The 27,554-nt window shown below is 46.5% G+C and overlaps 1 protein-coding gene across 1 annotated transcript; it reads left to right on the top strand.

Moving 5' to 3' along the window:
- Positions 1–323: 323 nt before the first annotated feature.
- SLC25A42 (solute carrier family 25 member 42) lies at positions 324–27,554 on the top strand. The gene is made up of 8 exons (XM_048830908.2): positions 324–409; positions 13,498–13,617; positions 16,367–16,478; positions 18,903–18,928; positions 19,827–19,993; positions 20,642–20,758; positions 21,372–21,523; positions 21,899–27,554. The coding sequence occupies exons 2-8, from the start codon at positions 13,534–13,536 to the stop codon at positions 22,222–22,224; spliced, it is 984 nt and encodes a 327-aa protein (XP_048686865.1). The 5' UTR covers positions 324–409; positions 13,498–13,533; the 3' UTR covers positions 22,225–27,554.

Genomic DNA, 27,554 nt, shown 5'->3' with positions numbered 1-27,554 from the left:
GGGCAGTGCCCGGTGCAAGGCAGTGAGGGGCGGGCAGCGCAGGGAGGGGCCAGTGACTGGGGGGGGAGGGCAGTGCCCGGTGCAGGGCAGTGGCAGTGAGGGCGGGCAGCGCAGGGAGGGGCCAGTGACTGGGGGGGGGGGCAGTTCCCGGTGCAGCTGCCAACTCCCCCCTTTCCCAGCTCACCTTCCCGTCTCCCCTCTCCCCCTTCCCCTCGCTGATTGGCTGACGAAGCTGTCGGTGTTTGGGGCTGCTGCCACTCACCGGGCAGAATGCCGCCCCCCTCAGCACTGATTGGCCGGTTGGGAGTGGAGCCCCGCCCAGCGCCTACGGCAGCGCGGGGGACCCAAGAGGCCGCGGCGGCAGCAGCAGCAGCGCGGGGACCCAGCGGGGCAGCGCGGGGCCGAGCCGGTGAGTGGGAGCCCTCCGCGGGGGGAGGGGCGCGCCCAGCCCGAATGGGGGGGGTCCCCCTGGCTGCCCCGCCCCCTGGCTGCACCGAATGGGGGGGTCCCCCTGGCTGCCCCGCCCCTCAGCCCCTAATGGGGGGGTCCCCCTGGCTGCCCCGCCCCCTGGCTGCACCGAATGGGGGGGTCCCCCTGGCTGCCCCGCCCCTCAGCCCCTAATGGGGGGGTCCCCCTGGCTGCCCCGCCCCCTGGCTGCCCCGAATGGGGGGGTCCCCCTGGCTGCCCCGAATGGGGGGGTCCTCCTGGTCGCCCCCCAGCCCTGAATTGGGGGGGTCATCCCCCTCAGTATCGTATTGGGGAGGTGCTGGCTGCCCCCTGTTGCTGGAGGGGAGGACCCCCCAGGGGTAACCTCCCGCAACTGCAGAGGAGCTGGGCGAGGAATTGCCCCGGGGCACAGGTGTAACCACATCCCCTCTGGGGAACGGGGGGGATGGTCTAGTTCCCCCCCCCCCGCAGCGCCCTGTGGGGCTCAGAGCCCCTGACCAGCTTGGGGGGCGGCCGGCAGCCTGCTGTGGGGCATCCTCCTCACTGGCCCAGCAGCCCCAGCTGTCACCTAGGTCCCTGCCTGGACGGCCCCCTCGTTCCCCGGGGCGCTGGTGCCTCTGCTCTCGGCTCAGGTCCCCTCCCAGAGGATGCTAAGGGCTGAGAGGGGGAGCAGCACCCACAAGGATTTGATACCGTCATGGGAAGCCCCTTCTCCGTGGGTGGGGTAGTTGCACCCTGTCCCAGCGCTCTGCTGTCAGGGGAAAACCTGAAACCTTCTCCCTTCCATTCCTGAGTTACATGGGACCCTGAAGTGTGGGTTAGGGGTCTTCCTGGTGCACCCCTTTGCCCCCCTCATTGTGGGACAAGGCCCCCCTGAATTAGCTCTGTGATATTGTGTAAATATTCCTTTGACCCTCTTCATTGGTGCCCCATGTTAGTGGACAGCGCTGGCTTGTGGGTTAGAGGGATCTGGTCACTGGCTCTGTCAGCCTGGAGCATGCAAGCTCTGATCTGTTTGATGGTGTCTTTCTGGTGGTGGAAAAGCATCTTAGTGTGCATTTGGGGGATACTTTGCAATGTTTCCCAACCACCCTCTCTTCCCTCTCCTTTTGTCTTTGGGTCAATGATCAGGTGATAAGCTGCATAGTATTTTTCAACTTCCTGTCAAATTTGGCAATCATAGATTTCATAGATATTAAGGTCAGAAGGGACCATTATGATCATCTAGTCTGACCTCCTGCACAATGCAGGCCACCAAATCTCACCCACCCACTCCTGCAATAAACCTCTCACCTATGTTTGAGCTATTGAAGTCCTCAAATCATGGTTTAAAGACTTCAAGGTGCAGACAATCCTCCAGCAAGTGACCCGTGCCCCATGCTGCAGAGGAAGGTGAAAAACCCCCAGAGCCTCTTCCAATCTGCCCTGGAGGAAAATTCCTTCCTGACTCCAAATATGGCGATCAGCTGAACCCTGAGCATGTGGGCAAGACTCACCAGCCAGATACCCAGGAAAGAATTCTCTGTAGTAACTCAGATCCCACCCCATCTAACATCCCATCACAGGGCATTGGGCCTATTTACCATGAATAGGTAAAGATCAGTCGAAGGGTAAAGCTGAGTTACTGTGCTGGTCAGTTGACCAACAACTAGGAATAATTTCTTAGTGGACTTCTCAGATGCAGTGTATTCAGAGGAGATATTGAGCAAATATCTCCTCTTAATATTGACTTGATATAATTCCGTTTTCTCTTCCCTTCCCCCATGATCTTCTGATGGTAAAAGGCCTACTTGCTATTCCTGTTCTTGCCACCATCAAGTTTCTGCACAAACAATATGTGTTCAAGGGGCACAGTTTCCCTGTGAATATCACGTTTAACACTTTAGAACCAAATCTGAAAATACAATACATATGATACAGAAATCTTCTGCATCAGGTGTTTGTTCCTTAAATATGATCATCTCAAGGCTCTGTTCGAGCCAAATATTCCTTCAGATATGTGTTTCCAGACCACTAGATAAGTGCATTTTTGTAAGCTGAAATAACTGTGGGAAGAATATGGGGCTGGATGTTGTTGCTCAGGGATAGATACAGGAGGGCTAGAAAGTAACACATGGAGTACTGAGCACTCTGAATCTCTCCTCCCTTATCCCACTCCAGTTTAGCCACTGCCCTGGCTCTGCCTCCAAACATGGAAGTGGGAAAACATGCTCAAACTAGTCTTAAAGGTGGAACAAAAAAACAACAACAAAAAGCAGAATATGTTGGAAAGGGTCATGTAAGTTAATCAGTGCCATTTTATAGTTCTGCTGAATATGCCAGGTACTACACTAAAGGTGTACTAATTACTGCTATTATATTATAAAATGTCAAGCTTCTGCACTATACAATTGCTCTCTTGGGTAGCGCTGAGGGTTTAAAGATGGCAGTGAAGTTAATGAATGCAGTTGCACAGGAATATGCTAGTCAGCTAGCTAAAAAATGTGGGTTGAAGTTCATCCTCACTTGGAAGATAAGGTTGCATCCTTGTGCTTCACAGCCTCTTAATATGTAAGGCTTTTTCTGGAGGTTGTTTTACCAACCACACAAACACCCCACGGGCAATTTGGAATGTTTTGGAAACATGCTTTATTATTTATTTTTTTTAAATGGCTGAAGTGATGAGGGGAACCGGAGGTATCTATAGTCAGTGAGTGTGACAAAATAATGGAGAGAAGAGAGTCTGTATTGTAAGGGTTTCTAGAGGGCTGGTATGACTCACCCATGATCTAAAAGTGAATGCAGTTAAAAATGACCCGATCAGAAAATGTTGGCCTATTTTCTATGTTTAACAAAGTGGCCACTGAATTTAGTTGCCTGGTTTGAAACACCAGAGCTGGATTGTCGGAGGCACAGCGTATCTGCACATCTCATTGACTTCAGCTGGAATTGTGGGTGCTTGACATTTTTCTGGAAATCAGCCATTCACACTGAACCCCCCCCACCCTTCAGATTTTGGTCTTATTGTCTTGCAGTCTCTCTCAATTAGATCTCCCTCAGTATTCCCCTTTACTTCAGCAGGAACTCTGCATACAGAATGACTGGGTCCTTGGGGCAGAGAGAGCACCAGCTTTGAGGTCTTGCTGGCTCCAGGCCAGTTTCACAGCCTCTGCCACGGTAGTATCTTTGTACAGCCATTGTGAACAGCTGCTGCAATGTACTGACTTAGGCAGGGCCAGGGCCACCTGGAGGCAAGGTGTTTCATAGATGTACTGTACCTGGCATGCGGACCTTAAGGGTTAAGGACAATACAACGCCAGGTGGCCAGTGCTGATTTGAAATGAGTGTATTGTTACCTCTTGAAGCAGATTACCATGGGCTTAGTACATACTAGGCCAAACAAATTTAGTATTAGAAAAGGTACAGGAACCAGTCACCTTTTCCTTGGCAATTCTGCTGCTAAATATACCCAACCCACCAACCCTTGAGATGTATATCTCTTTCTCATGTAAAACTGGCACTAATGCATTAATGCTGATGTAGTTAGTGCTGTCCTTCTTCAAATTGCTGTAGAAATATTAATTGTTGCAATTCTGCAGGGAAGGGAAGGTATTTTCCCCGCTTTGCAGAGGGGATGAGCAGAAGCACAGTTTGTGCAACTTTGAGTAAGTTGTTTAACCCCAAAACCCAGGCTGATTTACTTTAGACTTCTGGAGTTCCTTGCTCCCAGATCTGCTCTTAATCCACTGGACCTTGTTGTCATGCATGGCAGTCAAAATATGTGCCATTATGTCAAATTTTGGGCCTACCAAGTTGGGTGTATCTTAACAGCGTTGTACAAAGTGCTTTGGTTAGGCAGGACGGATGCTTAAGTTCACGGTAGCAACTTAATATAAGATGTGCCATAGCATGGTTAAAATGAACTGAAATAATTGGATACTTCCAGCTGAAGTTCAGACCATATATGCAACATGAAAGAGCATCACTATTGAGAAATAAGAAAAATAATGTTTCTGTTAAGGCACATCCGCTTCAGTTCTGGTTTAATGAAGTAAGACTGAGTTAATGTTTTATCATCTTGAGCTCTGACCCTCTTAAATAAAATCTGGGTTTTAAGGTAGAGGCTATAATGATCAAAGCTGTTGTACTGAAATAGCTCCGGATGAAGATTGCAAGTATTCGGACTAGCAATGCTTGTATTCCAGTCAGTAACAGGAAGGAAAGGGGAAACACTTTGCTTCTAGCTATTGTGGGATCTGCTTGTCTAGTCCCTCATCTCCAGACTCTCTGTCTAAACCTTGTAGATTCTTTCTGCATAATACCTTTAAGATACGACCTTTCCTTTCCATCCACTCAGGGAAAGTTCTCATTCAGATTCTCAGCATCTCACAGCTTGATTAGTGCTACATTGATCAGAATGCTGCTGCCAAGATTATTCTCCCAGCCTGTTGCCTTGACCATGTCACCCCTCTCTTTGCACCCCTTCCTTGGCTCCCCCTTCTCTGTTGGTTCAAACCATAAGCTGCTTGTCTTCGCTTTCAAAGCCCTTCAGAGCCTGTCCCCAAGCTACCTGTCATCTCTCAGTCACTATCGAAATGTTGACTCCTGCCTCCAGTCAGTCCACAATGGCTGCCCGCATCATCCCCCCTGTCAAATTTTTCTCCCAAAAGCCATGCAGCCACGTTCTAAGCCATTTTAATTGGAATTGATCTAAGCCTAGAACACCAAGTATTATTTATATTTACTGTAGGAACCCTAGTGATGGACCAGGTAAAAAGCAAGTGTAGGCAGAATTTTTGTGTACAGACAGCTGTGAGGACGATACCATGCCTATTAACCATGTGTCACTCTTGTAACATTTTGCCGGCCTGTGTTTTCCCTCTGTGCCATCACTGCTCACTCTAACAAACCCTCCGCCTCTTTCCCTTTCTGTCTCTGGAGCTGCATCCCATGGGCCAACAGCCTCCATCTCCTCCCCAAAACTCCTCTCTCCAGGCTAGCTTTCTGCTGCCTCCATTCCCATCCTCTGCTCGTACCTGGCTTCATGCTTAATTCACTAACAGATATGTGATGCTGACAAGATAAATGTGAAACAAACTGATCAAGTGACTTTCCCCTTCTCCCCCAATGTCTTTTAGCTTTTGCCTCCTTGTATTGCATGTAAGCTCTGCAGGGCCAGGGGTTTGTTGACTTATGCTGCAAAGCACCATGCGTGCCTCTGAAGTTGTAAAGCCTCATTTGTTTTGTGGTAATGATTCAGGGTATGTTGAGTGAATGACCCTGGCATTACATCTGTTGGCAGCTCTGCGTCATATCTGCCTCGTGTCACCTGTGATAAATTTCCTCAACAGTGTTCTTGTCTCTGTACATTTTTGAACATCCAGTCCCTTCTGCAAAGGAAATACCCTGCACTAGGGTGGCAGGCAGGGCGACGGAAGTTCTCCCCAACTGGGGGGGAATTGACACTGTGGCCCTGCCCCCACGTTGTCCCTTCCCTCCAAGACCCTGCCCCTCGCTCCTTTTTGCCCCCTCCCGTCGCTGACCCTTACAGTCAGTAAAAAGTGATGGGGCTGTGGCCCCCAGATCCCCCCTGTTCCAGTGCCCCTGGTGGCAGGGGTGTTGTAAGTCAGGACTGAGGTTGATTGGCTGGAAAATCAATAGTGGGTAGGTTGAATTTGCCTGACCAGAGTGTTGCAGGCTTCTGGGAGACTGCTTTTTTTCCTCTCTTTTTGCTGTGAGGATAGTTGTCAGAGACAGTGTACTCCCTCACCTTGATAGTCTGGCTCCTCAGACTTCCCTAATGAATTAATTTCTCCCCCTCCCAGTTCAACAGGGTTGCTTATTTGTCTTGCAGCAAAGAACTAATCTCCAGTCTTTGGCTATAGAAGGTATTGTGGAGGAGTTCCCAGCTGCACTTTAGAGAATCAGTTGTGGTCTCTGAAGTTGCCAAGTTTTTCCATTTTGTGGAACAGGCATTCTGAGCTCAGTTCAAACCGTAGGGCCTGACAGCACTGACTAGCGCAGTTGGCTTAATTACTGGGCTTTTTAAATAAGCGTTCCCCAGTGGCCAGTGACTTTCAGTTCAAGCTAGATAGTCTAAAACCATGTAAGGAATTTTTATCTCCTTTCTTACATGTTATTGTGCTGGTTGGAATAGTATTGTCTCTTCGGGAGTAGGGGAAAACAAGCAGTATTTGCCTGTACTTTAGAACTGGGAAAACATGTTGAACTTGAAGATACGTTTCTGGTAACGAAAGGTCCGTTCAGTGATTCATTAATGAATCACTGAAGTGTGCATTGTGCTAAAAAACATGGGTGCAAACTGCTACATTCCATGAACTTTTCAGGCCTTATGCACCAGGGTCAAGTTTGTACATAAATCTGTGTTTGGACTGATTCTCCAATCCAAGTCTATGGAGTGAGCTTTTTCAGAACTGGCTTGACAAATGTGAAAAGCAATGTGGCTTTCATCTGAAGGAAGAATTAGGGCTAGTCTACACTGGCAACACTAAAAAACGCAACTCCACAAGGGGTGTAGCTCCCAGCGCTGGGGCACTGTTTACATTGGTGCTTTACAGCGCTGCAACTTGCTGTGCTCAGGGGGTGTTTTTTCACACCCCCGAGCAAGAAAGTTGCAGCGCTGTAAAGTGCCAGTGTAGACAAGCCCTCAGCCTCTGGAGTTTCAGCTATTACCACACCTCTTTTTCCGTCAAGCTCAATCGCTCAGTTTAACAACTGAGGCAAACCTAATCAATTGACTTTCCTGACTGATGTTGACAGGTTTCAGAGTAGCAGCCGTGTTAGTCTGTATCCGCAAAAAGAAAAGGCGTACTTGTGGCACCTTAGAGACTAACAAAAATTTATTTTTTATTTATTAGTCTCTAAGGTGCCACAAGTACTCCTTTTCTTTTTCCTGACTGATGTTGAATAACTTCAGTTAAGTGTTCACTTTGTCTGGGAAAATGTGTGAAAACTCTTTTGCAAAGTGATCTCCCATAAACTAAAATGGGGAGGAATGATCATTAGTGAGATGATGAACAAATTGAACAAGTAGGAACTAAGTAGGTATTGGTCAATGAGTGAGACCAACACTTCTGAATGGAGCTTGTATGGCCCTGTAGCGGTGGGAGCTATGTATGTAACTTTCCTTGCATCAAATTGAAATTCCACCCTGGTGTGAATTCCTACTTCAGACAGTGTTTATATTATGGTAGTGCCTAGAGGCCATAATCAGGAACAGAGTCCTGTTGTGTTCGGTGCTGTACCCTCATATAAGGGGATGTGGTTCCCTCCTTGAGAAGCTTAGTCTGAAAAACTAGTGCAAAGCAATGGGAGAAAAGGAGATGCGAACATGATACTTCTAGTAAAAACAGGTGTTAGTAGGCAAAATAGCTCATGGCAGACCATTGTAGTCGATGGCACCTGCAGCTGAGATTTTCCCACATGGTTTCTAGTATATTTAATCTGCATAATGCAAGCGCAAGCCACGAGTTAAACGTTTTCCTCAACTGCCAACACCTGCAGCATAATCCAAACCCAGTTTACTTTGGTGTGATGTTGGATAGGTCATTAATGTACTGCAACCACTTGAGGAAGACGGCAGCCAAGGTCAGCCCTTGGAACGACCTGCTCAGAAAATTGACTGGCTCAATCTAGGGTGTGAGCACCTGGACGCTTAGAACATCAGTCCTTGCCCTTTGCCGTTCAACAGCAGAGTACTGTTCTCCTGTCTGGTGTCACTCATCTGGTCGATGTAGAGCTCAACAAAGCCATGTGTATTGTTAACCAGGACTTTATGGGCAACTCCATTGCCATGGCTACTGATACTTAGCATTGCCCCATATTCACCATGAGAAGGCCTCTGTTATGCTGCTGGCCAAGATCCATGAGAACAGTGATCTGCCTTTGTACGCAGATCTCTTCAACCACCCGCCAGCTCACCTGTCTTATAGATATCCTTTATGGTCACTTGTGCCACCACACGACATGACGGTGGAATCTGCTTGGTGCAACGAGTGATCAGTGACCACCGTCATTAATCGCTCTCTCATCACAGACCCAACCATCTGTCCACCACGTTTTGGTCTGCCAAGGCACTGGTGGTCAACTTTGACCCAATTTCGAACAGGACAGGGCAGTTGTGTGGCCAGCCTCTTTCAATGGGGTTTTTCTAATGACCCACAACGCAGCTGTGGTCAACTTCAGACTGTCTCATATCCTTGGCGAGTGCCCCATGGACTTATTCCGACGGCAGGCTACTATTGCTCTGCCTGGCTGTGATGACACCATCAAATGGCTGGGCACATTGCGCATATGCCGATCTAACATTGGCAATTACCTCCTGCCTTCTAAATTCCTCTGCAGCTTCAGCTGAATGCAATATTTACAATTTCTTGATAGAAGCTAATACGGAGCCAATATGAAATATGTTGGTCTGTGCTGTGGTACCTGTATCTCGGTAGTGGGTAAAGGTAATCTGTGTCTGTGTATATACATTTATAAAGTACTTTGCAATCCTTGGGGATGAATGGCATGTGGTAGGTGTTAATTATTAGACTCCATTTTATGCTGTAAATTTGTGTTGAAAAACAAGCAGCAATTTTGTTCCAAGCTTCCTTTGTCACTGGCCATCTGCCTCTGAGCTTTAATTAGAGAAGGAAATGCCTTCCAGGCCTCTGCATGCCTTGTACCTGTTCACCCTCAGACCTGCTTCTCTTGGATCAATCACAACTGTATTTCTGGGTGTTTATAGCATATTTCTTGTGGCACAAAGCCACAGTAACTCTTAACTGCATCTGCTGGAAAAATGCAACTAATTTGAAGTGCACTGCTTGTCCTGCTGCTGTTGTGAAATGGGACGTATGCCCATGGAGATGGGACGTATGCCTCTGTCGGCCAGAGCCCTGTGGTTAGGCCACTACCTGTCAGTCAGAACGCCGTGTCCAGTGTTCTAAACCATTTCCATAGTCACCACTGGCATTCTCCAAGCTGAAAGCAAATGTTTCTTAGAAAATAACCATAGCTGACATGCAACTAGCTGACACTGCTGAACGTTTGCTTTGTAATATCTTGGCCATTCACACTGGAGTAATTGACATTCTACTAGAAATTTTAGTGTCCTGCAATAGATCTAAATTCCAGTGGGTATTTTTAGGGCAAATGTCTTTTTGGCAATGACAGGCTGCAAGCCAGTTTGTGTGTGCCGGATGCCTGGTCTTCTGCTATATTCTGACCACAGTAGTAAATGTGTAAACTGGAATGGCTAGGTCTGCTTTTATGATTGCCAGGGTGTCAGAGTGCTTAAGAGCAGCTGGGCACTGCAAAATCTGTGTGCCGCATTAGTGAAGTGGTGAATAAACATCCATGCAATGTGAGTGTCTTCGTGATCAATGCAGGATTAGCTCTTGCCAGGGGGCCAAGAGAGAACTTGTTCTAGTTGCTGTTTTCTGCCCGCTGTACCTGTCATGCTGGCTGCCCCAGGAAAGGATGTAGCTGGGTGACAAGCTAAGGATTTCGTGTACTGTAGATCAGATTATATCAAGTCAAACTATTTGTAAGTAGGTTTAATTGAGAAGTCAGTTTAAAGGGAAACGCATAGTAACCTGCAATGTAACTCTGTTACTTTGTCTCCATATCCAGAGAACTCTGGCTTAACCCTTCCTGTCGTCTATTATTGCAACTTGCAGGGTATCTTGGTGAATTCATCTTTATGTGATGAGTTGTGCTATAAGTTTGAAATATTTAAAAAAAAAAAATCAATTCTTTAAATGAAAGAGCTGTTGATGCCTTAGGGTTCATGCCACAGCCCATGAAAGCACAGCGATTTAGAAAGCTTGTGATCATGTTCCCTTAGGGTTCGGTCCGGGCAATGAACTAAATTCTTCCTTGTGCAACATCTCTCCAAGTGAGTTGTCTGCATTATTTGAAGAACTTGACTCTGTTTTGCTCTTCCTTTAATCAGGGAGAGCTACCAAAACTAGCCTCTAAGAAAGCAGAACACCTGACCTGTTGAAGGGTTAATTTTACAGTTTAATTACTCTGGAGGCTGCAGTGTGCTCAAATACTCAATGAGCAAAGCTAAAGAGGTGAGTCAAACAGTGCTGCTTAATTTTTTAACATATGTAGACTGTACTGTGTATTCAGTAATCGACATGGGGCAGGCAGTTCATTTTAGCTCACATAAATCATAGAATCATAGAATATCAGGGTTGGAAGGGACCTCAGGAGGTCAACTAGTCCAACCCCCTGCTCAAAGCAGGACCAATCCCCAATTTTTGCCCCAGATCCCTAAATGGCCCCCTCAAGGATTGAACTCATAACCCTGGGTTTAGCAGGCCAATGCTCAAACCACTGAGCTATCCCTCCCCCCATATTTCCACAATTACTAAAATACGTTTAGGATGCCTAGAAAGAATCTAGATATGTGGCTTATAAAATAGCCAGATGACACATTTGTCTGTAACGCATGTAGATAAATGTGACTAAGAGCCAACTTCTTTTGAGGTGAAAATATATTGTGCATTTGATTGCTGACTAATGATGCAGAATCCTAATAAGTTAAATTACACCTTCCATCTGGCTAGACCATAGAGAAATTTCTCCTCTTCTGCTCCTTGAAAAATGAGAGTGGATTTCACCGGATTTTAAATTGGTTGATGTCATGATCTCTTTTTACACTCTCCTGCAGGCCGGCTAGAATCTTGTTACGGGGTGTGTGTGTGTGTGTGTGTTACTCGCTAAATTTAGTCAGTCTTGAAGCCCACCTTGGCCAAAAGCTTTGCTTTCAGATTATAAATTCTCCTGGCCAAGGAATGTCTTCTCATTACAAATCTGTGTAGCCCCTAGCACAGTGGGGGCCCTGGTCCTTGTTTGGGGCCCCTATGTGCTACTGCAATATAAATAACACACACACACATGCTGTGTAAAGTACAGCCAGCTTGCATTTGCCCAGACTGAACCCTAAGGGAATATGATCGCAAGCTTTCCAAATCGCTGTGCTTCCATGGGCTGTGGCTCTATCAAACAGGTAGTGTCTGGTGCTGAAGATACTTAGGGCTGTTTCTCTTGCTGTGAAGTGAGCGCATGGGTCATGCATAGCTTTCTGACTAACACATTGGTCATGCATGATTACAGAGGAGCTTTGTCTGTGTCTCACTTTACATTGGTGTTGCTGCAGTGACCAAGGGATTTTTGGGAGTGTTTTATGGCTGTGATGTGATTAAAATAGCACAATAAGAATGCTTGTTCGGTGCCTTTCATTTAAAAAAAACAAAACAAAAAACAAAATAAACCAAAAAACCACCCTATTTCAGTCTAATTGAGAGCGCCTTGCAACACCTCTCTCAGATGGGCCGCTGGTGGGCCTCACCTTCCCTGTGTATAGAACAAGGGCAAAGGTGAAATGATTTGCCTAAGGGGGCACAGTGAGTGTGTCAGAGCTGGGACTGGGACCCCTCTACAGTGGAGACTAACCAAATGGGACCACTTGAGGCTCATCATGTTGGAGCAGGAATGCCTCTAGGAAAGCTCTGACCCACTCGTAAAGAGGTCTAATGCAACTTGCTGCCTCAGATAAAAGCTGCTTGCTGAGAATTTTTAAATGTATCCTTGAGTCTCTTTTTTTTCATTGTAGAGAAAATATAAACTCAAAGTACAAGAGCCAAGACACTGATAGAAGTTTAGGAATTGAAATGACAATTTGTTTCGTATTTCAGGTCTTTATCTGTGGTATCCATGTGCTTCTGTAGCAAAGGTTTGGGCAACCCTTCCCTTGATGAGAGTAGTTGGAGAGCATATATCAAAGTGAGAAAAACCTATGTTAAATGAGCTGCAGTGCACACATGCTTGAAACTAGTGTGAATAAACGAAAGTCTGGAGACACTTACGTATTTATATTTATGCACTTAAATCATTGGCATTGTCAGAATAGTCTCTATGGAAGATGTGATGATGCATTGGATCTATCACTTTCCTAAAATAGCACCTGGCTGCTCAAGCCAGACTTCCTGAAGTTATTGCTGTGACAATTTTGTTTCCATTTTCCATGCATAGGTCTTAAATTTCAATGCGCCTTGTCCAATGTGATCTAGAAGCTCTGAATGATTGGCAACTTGGATGCTTCACTGCAAATGATGGAGTAAAACAGTTTTAGTATCTGATTCTTAGCTCCTGGAAATTATGCATGTTTTGATCTTGTCATCAAGAGCTGGGATGTTAGAAGTGGACAGAGAAGAAATATGTTCTGGAGGAGAGCAGCAATAGACAATTTTAAAGATTCCCTAGCAAGAGTAATATAATTTACAACTGAAATCCTTTGTGGGAAGAAGTAGAACATCAAAAATTAATAGGAGGATGTCAATGACACACTTGCCGGATGGTAACAAAGACAAAAATAAATACAGGGAATAAATCTAAAAATCTCCTTTTGAACCCTTTTTGTCTCTCTATCTTGGTTCTTAGAACAGTTGAAGTGCTGTGGTGCCGATTCTGGAAATTTGTCCTTTAGAACCTTCAGTACCAGTTGGAATCTTAATATGTAATATTAGCAAGCATAATGACGATTACTACTTTCCCTCCTATTAAAATATTAAGGAATAAAGATGCAATTATTATGTATTTCCACTGAAGTCAAATAGACTGGAGCATGGATCTGTTACACTGTCAATGGCTCCAAAGATTGGAGGTCTCTGAAGGTCCAACACACATCAGTGAAGGCCCAGGAAATAATAAATCAGATTCCAAAAGTGAAATTCATATTTTCTAGCCTTACAGGGGAAACAGAGTGATAACAGCCCAGTATTTAACTACAGGAAAACCACACACTTAAGGGAACATTAGAAATCAGCTGCTAAGCAGAAGTTGGCTGGTTTGTGGAGGATAAACTGTGCTGGAAACCTTTTTGGGATACTTTTAAAGTGGGTGGTTTAAGACGGGGGTTTACCAGTTGGAGGTGGCCTCTACTGCAGATCATGTTGTGTACTCCAGTGTAAGCTGCTAACAATCCCTAAATGTTCATTTCTACTCTCATGTAACCACTGCTTTGTTTTTTTGTTTTTTTTTATCAAAATGTAGGAGCCACAAATCTTCTGCCTAGTAAGCACGACTGGTATGGGTAATGGTGTGAAGGAAGGTCAAGTGGGTTTAAAACAGAATGGCGTGGAGCCAATTGTACCAACCCATGTTCTATCTGAGGTAAGAGCGGGCAGTTCTAGAGGGGTGTGTGTGATGGATTTGCAGGGGGAGGAGGGGAGATTTGCTTTGGCTGGCTGCTATTCCATAAAGGAAAAATAAATGACCTCTGATATGGGGAGCCCTGAAACGGCTGCAGTGCTTACAAGTATTATGCTGTACAACAGTGGCTTTCATTGAAGATTTCAAAGCACTTTACAAACATCAGTGAAATGCCTCTGGTCTCCTGCCTACCCTTTGGGAGGTAGATGGGTATCCCACTGAGTTGCAGAGAACTCGTTCCATGTCCCAGGTTGTGCATTTGGTTGCAGATCTGGAAATAGAAGCCACAAGTCTTGGTTTCCTGCCTTTGCTCTAATAACCAACATCTCCTCTTTCTGCCTTAAGTCAGCGTGTTTGCTGTGTTGTATCAGTAGTGATGAAGCTGCTGTTGTAAAAATAGGAAAAGTATTTAAAGTACTGAATAGGAAATAATATAAATGGAATCAGTGGATTTTAAATTTCATGGAAAGGTCAAACCATCTGTTCCCAATGTCCTTTTTACAAATGTAGTGTTCTGCTAAGCCTGGTGTGCCTAGGGGGCAAAGTGAAATTCACGAGAACCTCTCTTTCCTTCATTACATTAATAATCTGGGGAAGAGAGGAGAAAACTCTGGTATGTATGAGTTTGTCCCTGGCTGGCATCAGAAAAATGATTGGGAAGCAAGAGTGTCTGAAGCAGACTTTTTAAATGCAGTTCTAAGGAACTGGCAAAAAGGAACAAAAGTGACGCTTTGAGAACTAGCCAGTGCACGGAGAAGCTGCTTGCTCCCAACCTTCCTGGATTAGTCCCTGTGTAGGTCAGAGTTAGTGAGAATCAACAGAACAAGCCACACAATTTTGCCAACTCCAACTCTTGCTTATCTGGGACTCTAGCAGGCTAAAGTTGGAAACGCTTCCTGAATTTTCCAGCAAGATTCTCCTGATACTCTTCCATACAACTCGGCGCTATGCTGAATTATTTAAATGGGGTTGGGAATGTTTTTTTTCCCCGGCTGCTCACTCTGTTCCTCATCCCCTCCAAAGGCTTAGGGTAAGCCAGCTCAACTCATTCTCCTGCTGGGATGTAGTTCAGTCTGGAGTCACTTTAAGATTGCTGTGGGTGGAGGAGAGTGGGGGAGGGAGCCAGAGTGGGGCACTGTCAGCTCCCAGCCCTCTGGGCGCTGAGGCACCACCTGGGAGTCCTACCTATGGCAGCATGTGTTGCTGCCTTTGATACTGGGCTGACCCCTTGCAGAAGTCTCATGGCAGATTGTTTGTTTGTTTTAAAGAACTCCGCAAACGTTAGCAAGGGCTGCGTGTGGCTGATACAGGCCTCGAATAAAGAAGTAATTACAGAAGTAATTACGGCTTGTTTTCCCCCTTACTTTATTTGTCCAGAACTTGGGCTGAAGATGAGCCCACCTCTTGCCTGCGTCTAGGGTTGGGCAGGCAGAGGTCAGAAGGTGACTACAATTGAGCAGAATTTTTGATAACATAGCTTTTTAAAGATCTTTGGTCGAGGGGAACAGAGACAACATTACCAAGGGGTACAGTCATAATTGGGCAAATCCATCTGAGAAAAAAGAGCACTTAACATATAATACATGCCATGCAAACATAAAACGTGTCTTTAAAAGCTAACATGGGCAAGACTAATCTGTGCTTTCCTGACAGTTTGTTGCCTTCAGTGTGTCAGATTTAACACTCTGGCTTGCTTTCTGCGCATGTATTATGAAAAGCAAACTGCACTCTAAATCTGAAACATGACAGGCATATAAGAAACCAAGCTATTTCCTTTGCAGTTATCTCGCAGGAGAAACTTGTCTTGCCTTATGCTTCTATGGTGTTGGGGCCAGTTTGAAATAAGGTCGTGGTGTCCCTGGAAGTGCAGGTTTAAAATAAAACCAGAAACTTGCTTTCAGTACTTAACTTAAATCAAGAGGGGGCAGTGCTTTTCACTGTAATCTTAGCAGGGAAGGGATAGGCCACCTTCTGGGTAAGAGGTCATTGACTTTGGAACTTTGTACTCTGGTAGGCTAGTTTTAATCTTTGTTCTTCAGGGTCCAGCTCAGAGCTGAATTTCTGCTTTGGAGTATCTGGCATTTTGGGGGTGGTATTTGAGTTTCCGAAGCCCTGACGCTGGTTTCCATTTGTCCTAAGTCCCTGTGAATAAAAGGCTTCATGAAAGAAACTGAGCAGTAAAGAACTGCCAGTTGCTGTTTCCCACATGTTGAAATACTGTTTAAGCAAATGTACTCCCAAGAGCCCTGAGACAGCTGTATGAATGTCTGCATTGTGCCTGGGCTTTAGCCATAAACTGTCCACCCGCACACAGCTTTTCCCTGGGTTTATAAGTGCTTTGAATCCAGGCCCATAGCCCTCCAGGGGTTAGGAAGGACAGACAAATTCTCCCATAATGCACTAGGAAACAATTCTTAGTGCAGCACTAAGAACCTTGAGATAGGCGCTAGGATGTTCTGGGGCTAACCTGGGTTAGTACTGCTCCAGCATGGATACAGCTCTACAGGTATAACTCGCGTGTTGCTTAGCAGCAGGGACAGTTTCACCCAGTGTAACTAACTCTGGTTCCCCAATCTCAGTGCCCAGACCGCTGCTGTGCAGGCATATGCTTAGATGCTATGTACAGGAAAGTTTGTTTGCATCCCAGTCACCCAACTCTGTCCCTTCATTGAGCAATGTAATGTGTTTTGTTTTTTGTTTTTTTTCCTAGGGGAGCCCGGATAAAAGGAAAGTGATCAACTCCCTGATGTCTGGTGCATTGGCTGGCGCTGTTGCAAAAACAGCAGTAGCCCCGCTAGATAGGACGAAAATCATATTTCAAGGTGAATGCTGTGAGCCCTTGAGAAAGCAGACAGCTTCTAAAAGAACAGAGTGCCTGTTCTCCTCTGTCAGCAGTACAGCTGGTCTGTGCTCTGACGTTTTGCTCTTCCTAAACCTGCAGAAAACCCTGTGTGGCTTTGACAGGAGCGTGGGACCTTTGTTTCCTGCTTGGGATATAGGTTCTGATCCCGAAAGGTGACAGTCGGCCACAAATCTGTTAGGATTATGCCCACATGTCATAGGGATATTGCCACTTACTTCCATGGTGTAGGACTGAGCCCACTGTTTCTTAGTGGAAGATGAGCGCAGCTTGTGAGTGTGGGTCTTGCATGCTCTTATCGTCTGTGGGCGTGAGGGAGGTTCTCGAAACATATAGCAGCCATGTATTGTAAGGTGTTGCAGTTAAAACTGAAGGGGGGGGAGGGTAATACCATTTTGAAGGCTTGGCGTAGTGGTTTGGGTTTCACGTCTGCTCTTCGTGAGACGGTTCAGTTTGGAGATATACATTGAAAAGTACAAAGATGCTATTGGGCTGCTTAACCTCAGGGAATAGGGGAAGGAGGGAATGGGGACATGGTGAAAATTAGACGGAAGTAAATAAACACCAGGGGTTTCCTGTTAAAGGATGGGTAAGTAGAACATATTTACTCAAACTTACATTGTTAATTATTAAGTTAAAATATTCTGGTTGTAAGTTAAATCAATTCTACAGACTGCTTCAAGAGTCAATGAAGTAGAGTCCAAAATATCTGGCTTTATACTACAAATCCCTTTTCATATCCCATATGCTAAATATGCGTAACTGAAAACCCAAGTTCAGCTGCTTTGACTAGACCATCCTCATGCATTTGATCAGAACGGGGAGCATTTTTATCATCTGTCAGATTGCAGCTATAGGCTGATAAATCCGTTTCAGTGCAAGAACGACCCAGGAATATTAAATATTACAAGTAAGTGTGCGTGCGTGAGTGCACAGTAGCCTAACGTAGTAGACTTTTGGAGAGGCCAAGGATTTAAATCTGGTTTGCATCTCCGATTAAATGAGTTCGATTTAATCTAATCCCTTAGATGTGATTCATTTTGAGGCGATTTGACTTGATCATCAATATCGGCTTAGCAGAGGCCCCATTCTGGAATAGCAGGGGGCTGCAGGACAGGACAGAAGTGCATCAGCAGAGCTAATGTGGGTGGGTGGGGGAGAGATCTGAGAGCTTCGATAGCTAGGGTGACTCTAGAGGCATTGACAGGGTTGTGTGTAGCATAGCACCTCACTGTCTACCTCACTGGAATGAGCCCTTCACTTCCCCTGTTTAAGACTTTCCATAAGAGATCCAAACTGAGAGCTGAAGGGTGTAATGGGAGCTGGAGAATAGGGGTGAATTAGCAGCTGTTTGTACAAATCACCATTAACTTGTACAGGCCTATGTTTTATAAATAGCCAAGTTCTCTGTCTAGTTAAACTCTCTGCAGAGGAGGTGAACGATCTAATTAGAAACCACCACTTCTGGCTGATCTCTTGGCATCCAGCAGAGTTTCCTTATCTTTCTCACTGTCTGGGGGTTTTAGCTGGCAGTGGCTTTCCTATTCAGGCAGCTGGAAGCAGCCTTGGGCCATTTGGGCTACAAAAGTTCCCTTGTAAATTAGTAAGTGTGTGGCGGCCTGCTGCTGGGAGGGCAGAAGAGCTGGTTCCAGTGCAGTGGACATTTGCAATAAACAGTTTCCAGACAGCCCTCAGCAGATGAAGCTTTCTTCCTCAGCAAGCGTACGGCGCCTGCTAGTTACTGTGCGGCTGCTCACAGATCCTGTGGCCCATAAGCCAATCTCTCAGGTGAAGAGTCGAGCATATTTTAATAGATCCCTTCCACGCACAAATTACAACCGGAGGCCACCATCCTGCACAGGGCAGGACTTCAACGGGACTCCATGCAGGAGGGAGGATACCTGCCTGGAGCTCATTGCAAGATTGGGTGTAATTTCTTTTCTTGCATCTGTTCAAAGTTTTGACAGCTTTCCTTTAACTGTGACATGCAAGGTATTTGGTGATGAAATTACAGGGTGTTTAAATGCTCTGTTCTAATAACACTCCTATTGCAGGTGTGAAGCCGGGCTACAAGAAGACAAACAACAAAACCTTGTTTCTTTAGCAATCCAGCACCTTCTGCGGTTGCTTTCTAATTCCTGACAGATTTGTAATCCTCTCAAGGCCATGCAACAGTCACATGTGAACAAGTTTTCACTATCTTGCTCCTTTATGCAATTCATGACTTAAGAACTAGAAAAGGCTTGATAACAGCTTGCAGCTTCTGTGGTGTCCAAGTTCATCCCCATAGATTTTACTCGCTAAATTGCATGGCCGTCGGACTCTGTCTAGTTAAATGTGCAGCAAGTCCTCACACTAATGTTCTTCTCTTTTCTTTTTTTTTTAGTGTCTGCAAACAGATTTTCTGCCAAGGTGAGGTGATGTCTGTCTCCTGTTGATGTAAAGGGTTTGATTAATGGCAGGAATAGCAATAAAAGTGCTCTGTTGTATTTAACTGTCTGGCTTGAATTTTATTAGCAGTGTTTATAGCAAAGTAGCACAGAGGAAAAGATTTGTAACAGTGTAACTGATCGTGCTCCTTGGGGCAAGGCTGTCTCCATCATACCTTTGCGCAGCACCTCGCACAGTGGCCGTCGTAGACTTGTTCTGGGCCTAGGGGTGCTGCTGTACCGCAGACAATCAGTTCTTCATTTGGTGGCACCCTGGGCTCCATCTTGCTGGGCATAATGCGGTATTGCATCTTCCCCCACCCAATGTTATCACTCAGCCAGCAGTGGGATTCTTTAAAAGATTATTGCACAGTTGAGTTTGGGTGGACATCCCTCCTTGTGGTTTGTAGAGTGCTTTATGATGTATGTGCTAGGTTGATGCTACAGATAGCACATGCTAATATTTATAATCCCCCAAACCTTCTGCGTTGTAATGAGTCTATTGATTTGGGTTGAAAAGTGGTCTGTGCAGACATCACTCCAGCCCTGGAAGAGGAAACTAAAAGGCATGTCGTCTTTAAACCGCTCTGAGCCCTTTGGCTCTTTCCAGCTTTGCTTGTGTCCAATTCTCTTTTAAAAGATGCTTTTCCTATCTGAGAGATGCTGATGCTCTTGTTCTGTGTATTCGGGGCACAGCCCAAAGGAGGGAATGTAAATAGCGACTGTCTTCCCACCTCATTGTGGTTGGGGGCCCAAGGGAAGCCGTCTTGCTGGGACTTGCTTCCTCCCGCTGGAGACGTTCTGGCTCCATCCTAGGTGAAGAGTGGGAAGCGTCGTCTCCTCTCACCTTCGACCCCGTTTTCATTTTCTGTTGCATGCAGGAAGCCTATAGGCTGATCTATCGCACCTACCTCAATGACGGCTTCTTGAGCCTGTGGCGTGGGAACTCGGCCACGATGGTCCGGGTGATCCCATATGCTGCCATCCAGTTCTGTGCGCACGAAGAGTACAAGCAACTCCTGGGAAGCTACTACGGCTTTCATGGAAAGTAAGATGCCGCCATTGTTGAGCCTAGTCGTAGGAGCAGAGTCTGACTGTTGGGGTGAGAGGGGTTGTATGGACTGGAGGCCTGTGGGAATTAGGATTGTTATGTAGGTGACGGGTGCCTCTAGGCTGTGGGAACCTATCGCTGCTCAGCTGAACGCTGTACTGGTGGAGAGCCCAGGATAGGGGGCAGCTGTGTAGAGCTCCGTGGGGCAGGAGCTAAGCAATGCGGGGTGTCCCTGCTGCCTAGAGTCTGCATTGTGTCCCAGGCCGATTCCCTCTGGTTGATAAGATCCTGCCTTCTAGAGGGGTGAGCAAGGAGTGGCCCAGATAGCATTTGGGGTTAGCACTGCCAAGAGAAGCAACGGGACGCAGCCTCCCCAGAGCGCTGAAAACCAAACACCCTGCACTTTAGTGCATGGCCTCTTACTCCCCTCTCCATGCTGTAGTGCAGATGTGTCTGAAAGACCCAAATCAGGCTTGCTGCAGCCCCCAGCCTGTCACCAGCACCAAGCTCCCCTCTGCCCCCTCCCAGTATAAGTAGCTGCTGGAAGCCAGCTCAGTGTAGCTGTGGGAGGAAGCCTAAGAAAAAGTACCATCCTTATTCTGTGCAGGTGTGATCGGTTTGGTTTTGTCTCCCTTTCGTTTTTAGAACGTTGACTCCTTTGCCCAGATTCGTTGCTGGCTCGCTGGCAGGAACAACAGCTGCCATGTTAACCTACCCTTTGGACCTGGTGCGAGCTCGAATGGCTGTCACGCCGAAGGAGATGTAAGTGGCTAATGGGAATGGGTGTAAGCATCCGGGGTGGAGGTGGATGGTTTTGAAGGTCACATGATTTTTAATCCATCTTTCCGGCTCGTGCCTTGTTCTAAGCTTTTGGTGTAACTCTGGGTTTGGTGACTCAGCCTTGGGAATCGGCAAGTCTGACACATGCCAGTGACCTTCCTTCTCCAGAAGGAGATTAATAGATTCCAAGGCCATCTACTCTGACCTCCTGCGTAACACAGGCCAGAGACTTCCCCACAAGGTCAGTATTCAAATAGTGATCAGCTCACAAGTGAGAGGTACCTTGTGTGCTGGTTTGGGACAAAGAGGCCAGTTTGACACTGCTCCTTCAGGAGAGGCCCAACCGGATGCCCTCTGCTAGGTCAACAGGTCATGGACAAATGACAAAGCCAGCTCTTTCCAATAGCTTTATTGTAAAACTGCATCTTAATCAAGTCCCTTCTGAGCTCCCCATCGTACGCTCAGAGCTAAATGTTGGTGGATTTCTCCAGCTGAGCAAGCAGGTTACCTGTGGGTCCCCCTGAGAGGCAGGTTGGAAGCATTACTGCCTGCACACAAAGGCCATTGGTAATGTCTGGGGTCTGTGTTTCTACAGGTACAGCAATATCCTCCATGTCTTCATCCGAATCTCCCGGGAGGAGGGGCTGAAGACCTTGTACAGGGGCTTTGCGCCCACCATCCTTGGGGTGATCCCATACGCCGGGCTTAGCTTCTTCACCTACGAGTCGCTGAAGAAACTGCATGCAGGTAAAGCACACCCTGCGTCAGAATGCTGACATCCTGGTGACGGCAGCTCAGGCTGGCAGCAGAACCGCTTCTCAGAGCTTTAGCACTTGGTCATAAAAGGTTTAAAGCTGCCTCCCCGATCCCGCACCAAAGGACGTCTCCTCTCTCCTCACCTCTGTCGGACTGGGAAGCAGCAGGATGTGGTACATCGTGCCCATTTTATAGCTGGATAAACTGACACTCAAGGGCTTGCGTAGGGTCACACTGCTAGCGGAAGAGAACCCAGGATTCCTGACGCCCTCTCTGCTGTATTGGCCATTAGACCATGTAACTTTGTAGTTATGCAGTTACTCCAGGAAGCAATTTATACACTGCCTCTTCCTCCCTCTTTCCCAGATCACAGTGGGAGAGCCCAGCCATACCCCCTGGAACGTCTCGCATTTGGCGCCTGCGCAGGCTTGATCGGCCAGTCGGCCTCCTACCCTCTGGACGTGGTGCGTCGGCGAATGCAGACGGCCGGAGTCATGGGACACGTGTACGGTTCCATCCTACCCACCATGCGAGAGATTATAAGAGAAGAGGGACTAATCCGAGGCTTGTACAAAGGACTCAGCATGAACTGGGTCAAAGGTCCAATCGCAGTGGGAATAAGTTTCACAACCTTTGACCTTACCCAGATCCTTCTCCGTAAATTACAGATCAGCACTAATATTGAAAGGTAGTGGCTTCATTTCCAAAGTATTACAGGGGAGAAGTACTCTGTGTGTGTCTAGCAAACACTAGCATTGTCCCATTTTATTAGTGCTACCCCCTGCTGCTGAGATTTTACTTCTTGTTTTTGTTTTTTTTTAAATGAGCCTCCCAGTTATCCCCAAACCCAGACATGCAATTAACCTTCACCAAATGGAATTCTCCCTGTGGTTCTGGGTGACAGCAGAGCTGCCTTCTCTAGGGTAGCTGCCTCCGTCTTGTGTTTAACTCTTCGATACACACTAAGCTATTGCTGACTTCTCTCCTGGGCTCATTGGGTTGATGAGGTGGTGTGGAGGGGACGCCAGTCTGCCTGGATGGAGCTGGAAATCCGGGAGGTGAAAGCTGTTCCAGCTACGCAGTTCTTAGTAACTACACATCGGTAAGCACCCTGGCAAGCAGTATTTCAGTCGGTCTGCAATGAACTTCACATGTGAGTTGAGAGGGTTAATAGCCTTTGAAATGGAACATCCAGGATTTAAGTTTTTTATTTAAAAATAATTTTTTACTCCAGAATTTGGATGTGTGCTCTGGCTGGAAGTGTGGAAGTGTTCCTTCCTTCAGATATCGTTTGTTCTGGTTTTACTTTGTGTTGAACAAAACATTATAATGTCCCTCTATAAAATTAGCAAAGACTCTGGAGTTAGATCAACTTTCAATCTGGAATTCCTGTGCCTGCCATCAGCACTGCCTGGATTCAGTCGAAACAGTGTTGCTTTCAGACTACTTTAAAAACCCCTCTATCCGGAGTTGTTGTATTTTTAAACACAGCATTTTCGGAAGGATTTAGCAAATTGCAGTATTAAGACTGGAGATTAAGAAGGGGAAGTGTTACACACTCAAAGTTTTTAATGAATTATATCCTTCATTATTGTGGTTGCTGCTTAAACTGCAATGTGAGAATAAACTCTGGGGTGGGTGTCAGCACACCTATGAATAACCTATCAAGGTGGCTGTTTTTAATGGGTTCAACCTCATCTTTGTCTAAAGCTGTCGGCCCTGCTTTGGAACACCCTCGGTGTATGCACTCCGTGGGTCATGTCACCTCAGCTGATTAACTTTGATTCCATTAGCTTATTCTAGAATTGTACTGGACCAACTTGGCTCATAGAAAATAAACTCAGTTTACCAAGAGTAATGTAATTGTCACCCATTGGGAATCATGCCAGGTGTGCCAGTCCTTCCCAGCTGCAAGTGTGAAATGAACCGTAAGGCACCTTTTGAGTGTGACAGTTCAACGCCGATAATATTTTGGGAACAGAGCACTGAGAGACTTGGAAGGGCAAGTGGCTTTATTTTAAACTTGGAGCACAAGAGAGGAGGAAGAAATTGTCCAGCCATCTCTAATGACCCCGATGTCTCCCCCCTCCCAAGCAGTATACCCCTCAAACACACCTTTCCATGTGGCAGGACTGCTGCTTGTGTGGAACAGAAATGGAGCAGAGTGTGTAACTAGGTTGTATTTAAAATCTGTCCCTTCCAGACACTAAATGTTCATTATTGTTGCTCAAACCTTGTATCAAGAGTTCATTCGCCAGAATGAAGAGAATCGCAATTGGTAAAATTAAACCCCTCTTTTTTTTTTTTTTTTTTTTTAATAGTCTTTGCACTCACTCACTCTTTGGAGCAGAACCTGCCTCTAATGCCAAATATTTTCCTAGTGATTAATGACAAGCACCTACTCTGGCCCTGGGTTCTTAATCCTCTCGTGGGATTGGCCAGAGAGTCTAGATGCTGGAGTACTGGTGTGCGCGTTCTTCTGCTAGAAAGAGGAGCGTCAGTATTGTGCTAACAGCCGGTGCCCAGATAAGACATGACCTCTGTGAGATGTCTGACGCTTCCTGCTTCACGAGAATATCCAGTGTAAACTCAAAGTCTCTGGTCACATCGTCGAAGTACAACGTAATTCAATTTTTAAAAGATTTTTAAGAAACTGGAAACGCTTGTGACAGATGAGACAAACGAGCCCTAAAAGAACAGCCCTTGCCATTGGTGGGAGGGGAGTCCAGCCAGCATCCGGTGCGTGAAGTTCTTTATATTGGTGGCACGCACCTTTGCAAGAACTCTGACGCTTTCCTTTCCCCAGTGGAAAAGCTGGTTACTTCTCTTTGTCCCCATTATATGATGGGGGGAGGGGAGGGAGTATCAAGCTGGCAGCGTGACTCCCTGAGTGGAGATACCATACCAGTGGCATGTGTGTTACTGTCCAAGGTACGTCTAATCGCTATCAGGCTCTTGATGTGCGGAGGCTTCCTGTGTGGTGGGTGCATCATCGAGTGCATGGGAGCTGTGTACACGCAAGAGGAGACTGGTTTCCCTTGTCTGCACTATGGTCAGGGTTAGACCACATCCTGGTGGGCAGTGAAGTAACCACTAGAGGGGGTCACCCAGCTCTGCAGATAGCGAATGAGTTGCACCTGCCGTTTGAAGGTGGACCCTCATTTAGGGGCCTGATCCTGTGTGCTGAAGCCCCTCAGCCCACCTCTGCAGTCAGTAGCAGCGGAGCGTGCTCGGTTCCTTGTAGGACCCTGACTCTCTGGCGAAAGGGGATGCATCTGCGGGGAAAGCCCCAGACTCGGAGATGGAACTGAGTTGGGAGCATGAGTCCTTCTGAGACATCTTCCCTGCATCAATAGTCTTCCCCCTCAACCCATTGTATTAAATATGAGCACTGGTCTGAAGAGAGACTGGAACCAAGAAGTCCTGATGGGCTGTAGCCTTCAGTCACATAACTCCTGGGAGTGCCCACTTGGATAGGAGTGAGACCAGTGCCAGGGTGGTGAGATTCTTCTGTCTAGAAGCCTGGGGTATCTGTACCAAAAACTCCAAGGAGAGACGTGAGACTAAGGAAGTGCTGGTGTGGAAGTGCTGGACCCAGAGGGGTGAATGGGTGGGGGTTTTTTGTTAGCGCTGCAGCTAATTTAAAAATCTCTTTTGGACAAACCTTTTTACTGACTGTGTTTGTTTAGTCCAGAAGCAGACCTGATTTCAGTCTAATTATGTTAGCAGTTGTCTTTGGTTTCTTGAACAAAAGAGTTCTTAAAATAACTCTGTGTGTGTGTGTGTGTGCTGTGTACGTTTGAAGTAGCTGGTTTCCCCCTGTTGGGATGTACAAGGGGGAAACCCAAAACTCTTAATTCTTTTACTTTATTGCATGAATTAAAACTTGTTCCAAATCTGCTGCCTGAAATGAGGGACCCTGAAGCTCCTCTAGCATGCTGGGTAGGAGGGGACGGTGCCACTGTGTGTAATGGAATGACCTTCAGTTTGCTTCAGGAATCTCCCACGAGTATGTTCTGTATCCCTCCAAAAAGGAGACAAGTCCCGTGTAAATCTTCTCTCTTCCCCTCCCATTTCTCTGGAATTGTTGACCATCTGATCCCAAATTATGTGACTCTCTTAAAATGGTCAGCTGTCTTACTATGATAATTAGCAGCCAAACACTATTAACTTGCATTTCCTTCTCTTCCGCTCCCCTCTACCATGGTCTAGTGCCCTGGGTCCACCCCTGGCCATTCGGGGAAGGCAGGTCTGATGGAGAATAGCTAAACTGGCATAAGTGCAAGATTGATGTTGGGTTCCCAGAACAGTCCAGCATCAGAACCCTCCTTGTCGAATGCAGGGGTGAGAGCTTTCATTTCTAACGAGGATTAGATACCAGGGATGTGTGTTCCTTTGGAAAGTCCTCGAGTATCGTTTGTCCGGTGTGATTCCTTCCCTTTTCCCACTGGATGTGAAATGGCATCTCCTCCCAGTGCCTAGCTCTTTGGCTGTGTGAACTGGTCGTTGCCTGGGTGGAGTTCTGAGGGCCAGGTAAGGGGCACTGGTGTGGGAAGCTGGGGAGGCTTTCCAGCAGAGGGTCAAGACAAAACTTATCCATTTGGTGCAGACCCCTTGCTGCTGCTGGGAGCCCTCACTGATCCCTGGACACATGCCCCAAGCAGTCTTCTCCTTGTTCTCCAGGAACACATGGCCGCAGGGCCTGAGAGTGCCAATACAGCCTTGGGATGGGAAGACAGGCCAGCAGCAACCAAGGTGGAAGGCAGATCTCTGTGCGTGCAGAGGACTTTGGCGGGGAAAGGGGAATGTTGAGGAGCCTTGGCACGTGTAAGAATCAACCATCAGTGGAAGTCACGGGGATGATGGTCCCTGCGAGGCAGGCAGTGGAGTGGGAATATCCACTGAAACTTTCATGGTATATTTTTTAGAAGCCCAGTCCAGCAGCTGGTCTGAGGAAATGCTGGTACATCTGTAACTCCACCTGACCTCCATGGGCCTGGCAGTGCTTAAGCATTACAGGTCTTGCACTGTGGTTGCTTTAACACAGAAGCAGTCAGTGCATTTCAGAAGAAACTTTTTTAACAAGTGCTTGATAAATGGACTTTGGTGCTACCATGCAATCTGAGAAGTCTCTGGCATCCAGCATCAGTGGCTACAGCATTAGTGGCAAAGGGGAAGCGAAATATTGGAGATCATAGAATCCTAGAATATCAGGGTTGGAAGGAACCTCAGGAGGTCATCTAGTCCAACCCCCTGCTCAAAGCAGGACCAATTCCCAGTTAAATCATCCCAGCCAGGGCTTTGTCAAGCCTGACCTTAAAAACTTATAAGGAAGGAGATTCCACCACCTCCCTAGGTAACGCATTCCAGTGTTTCACCACCCTCCTAGTGAAAAAAGTGTTTCCTAATATCCAAACTAAACCTCCCCCACTGCAACTTGAGACCATTACTCCTTGTTCTGTTATCTGCTACCACTGAGAACAGTCTAGATCCATCCTCTTTGGCACCCCCTTTCAGGTAGTTGAAATCAGCTATCAAATGCCCCCTCATTCTTCTCTTCCGCAGGCTAAATAACCCCAGTTCCCTCAGCCTCTACTGTTTTCGATGCAACTTTTACTCATCTCATATGATTTATGAGGAAATACCTGAATGTAGTTACTTAATTCTTATACTAGGGCTAATGTGGTATGTTTTGGGCTCAGTCCATGGCTTGGAGCCAGAAATGGAAAAGACTTGATTTATAAAAAGGTTTTTTCATTGCAATGTCTGGTTCCTCCTACCCACCCTGTACCCTTTAATGCCACGTTATGCAGGGACTCTTGTTGACTGTCTATGCACGGAGAACAAATGCCTTTTGTAAAGATGTTCTCACCTATTAATGTGTGTCAAACCTGACTGCTTTCCTTGGGTCTGGAGTTCTATTTTAATGCAGTGATGACACTGTTATATAATGTTTATATATATATTTTAAAATTTGTGCCAAGAGAGGAGTATATTTAATAAAAAATTAACTGGCTCTCTG

The sequence above is a fragment of the Caretta caretta genome, chromosome 25, assembly GCF_965140235.1.
Source record: "Caretta caretta isolate rCarCar2 chromosome 25, rCarCar1.hap1, whole genome shotgun sequence".
NCBI classification, from domain to species: Eukaryota; Metazoa; Chordata; order Testudines; family Cheloniidae; genus Caretta; species Caretta caretta.
The sequence above is the reverse complement of the archived record's forward strand: the minus strand, read 5'-3'. Positions and strand labels throughout refer to the sequence as shown.

Coding starts and splice junctions, on each gene's coding strand:
- SLC25A42 (XM_048830908.2), top strand. CDS start 13,534: ATGGGTAATGGTGTGAAGGAAGGTCAAGTGGGTTTAAAACAGAATGGC. Junction 16,479..18,902: donor GACGAAAATCATATTTCAAG/GTGAATGCTGTG, acceptor TTTTTTTTTTAG/TGTCTGCAAACAGATTTTCT. Junction 20,759..21,371: donor GCTGTCACGCCGAAGGAGAT/GTAAGTGGCTAA, acceptor GTGTTTCTACAG/GTACAGCAATATCCTCCATG.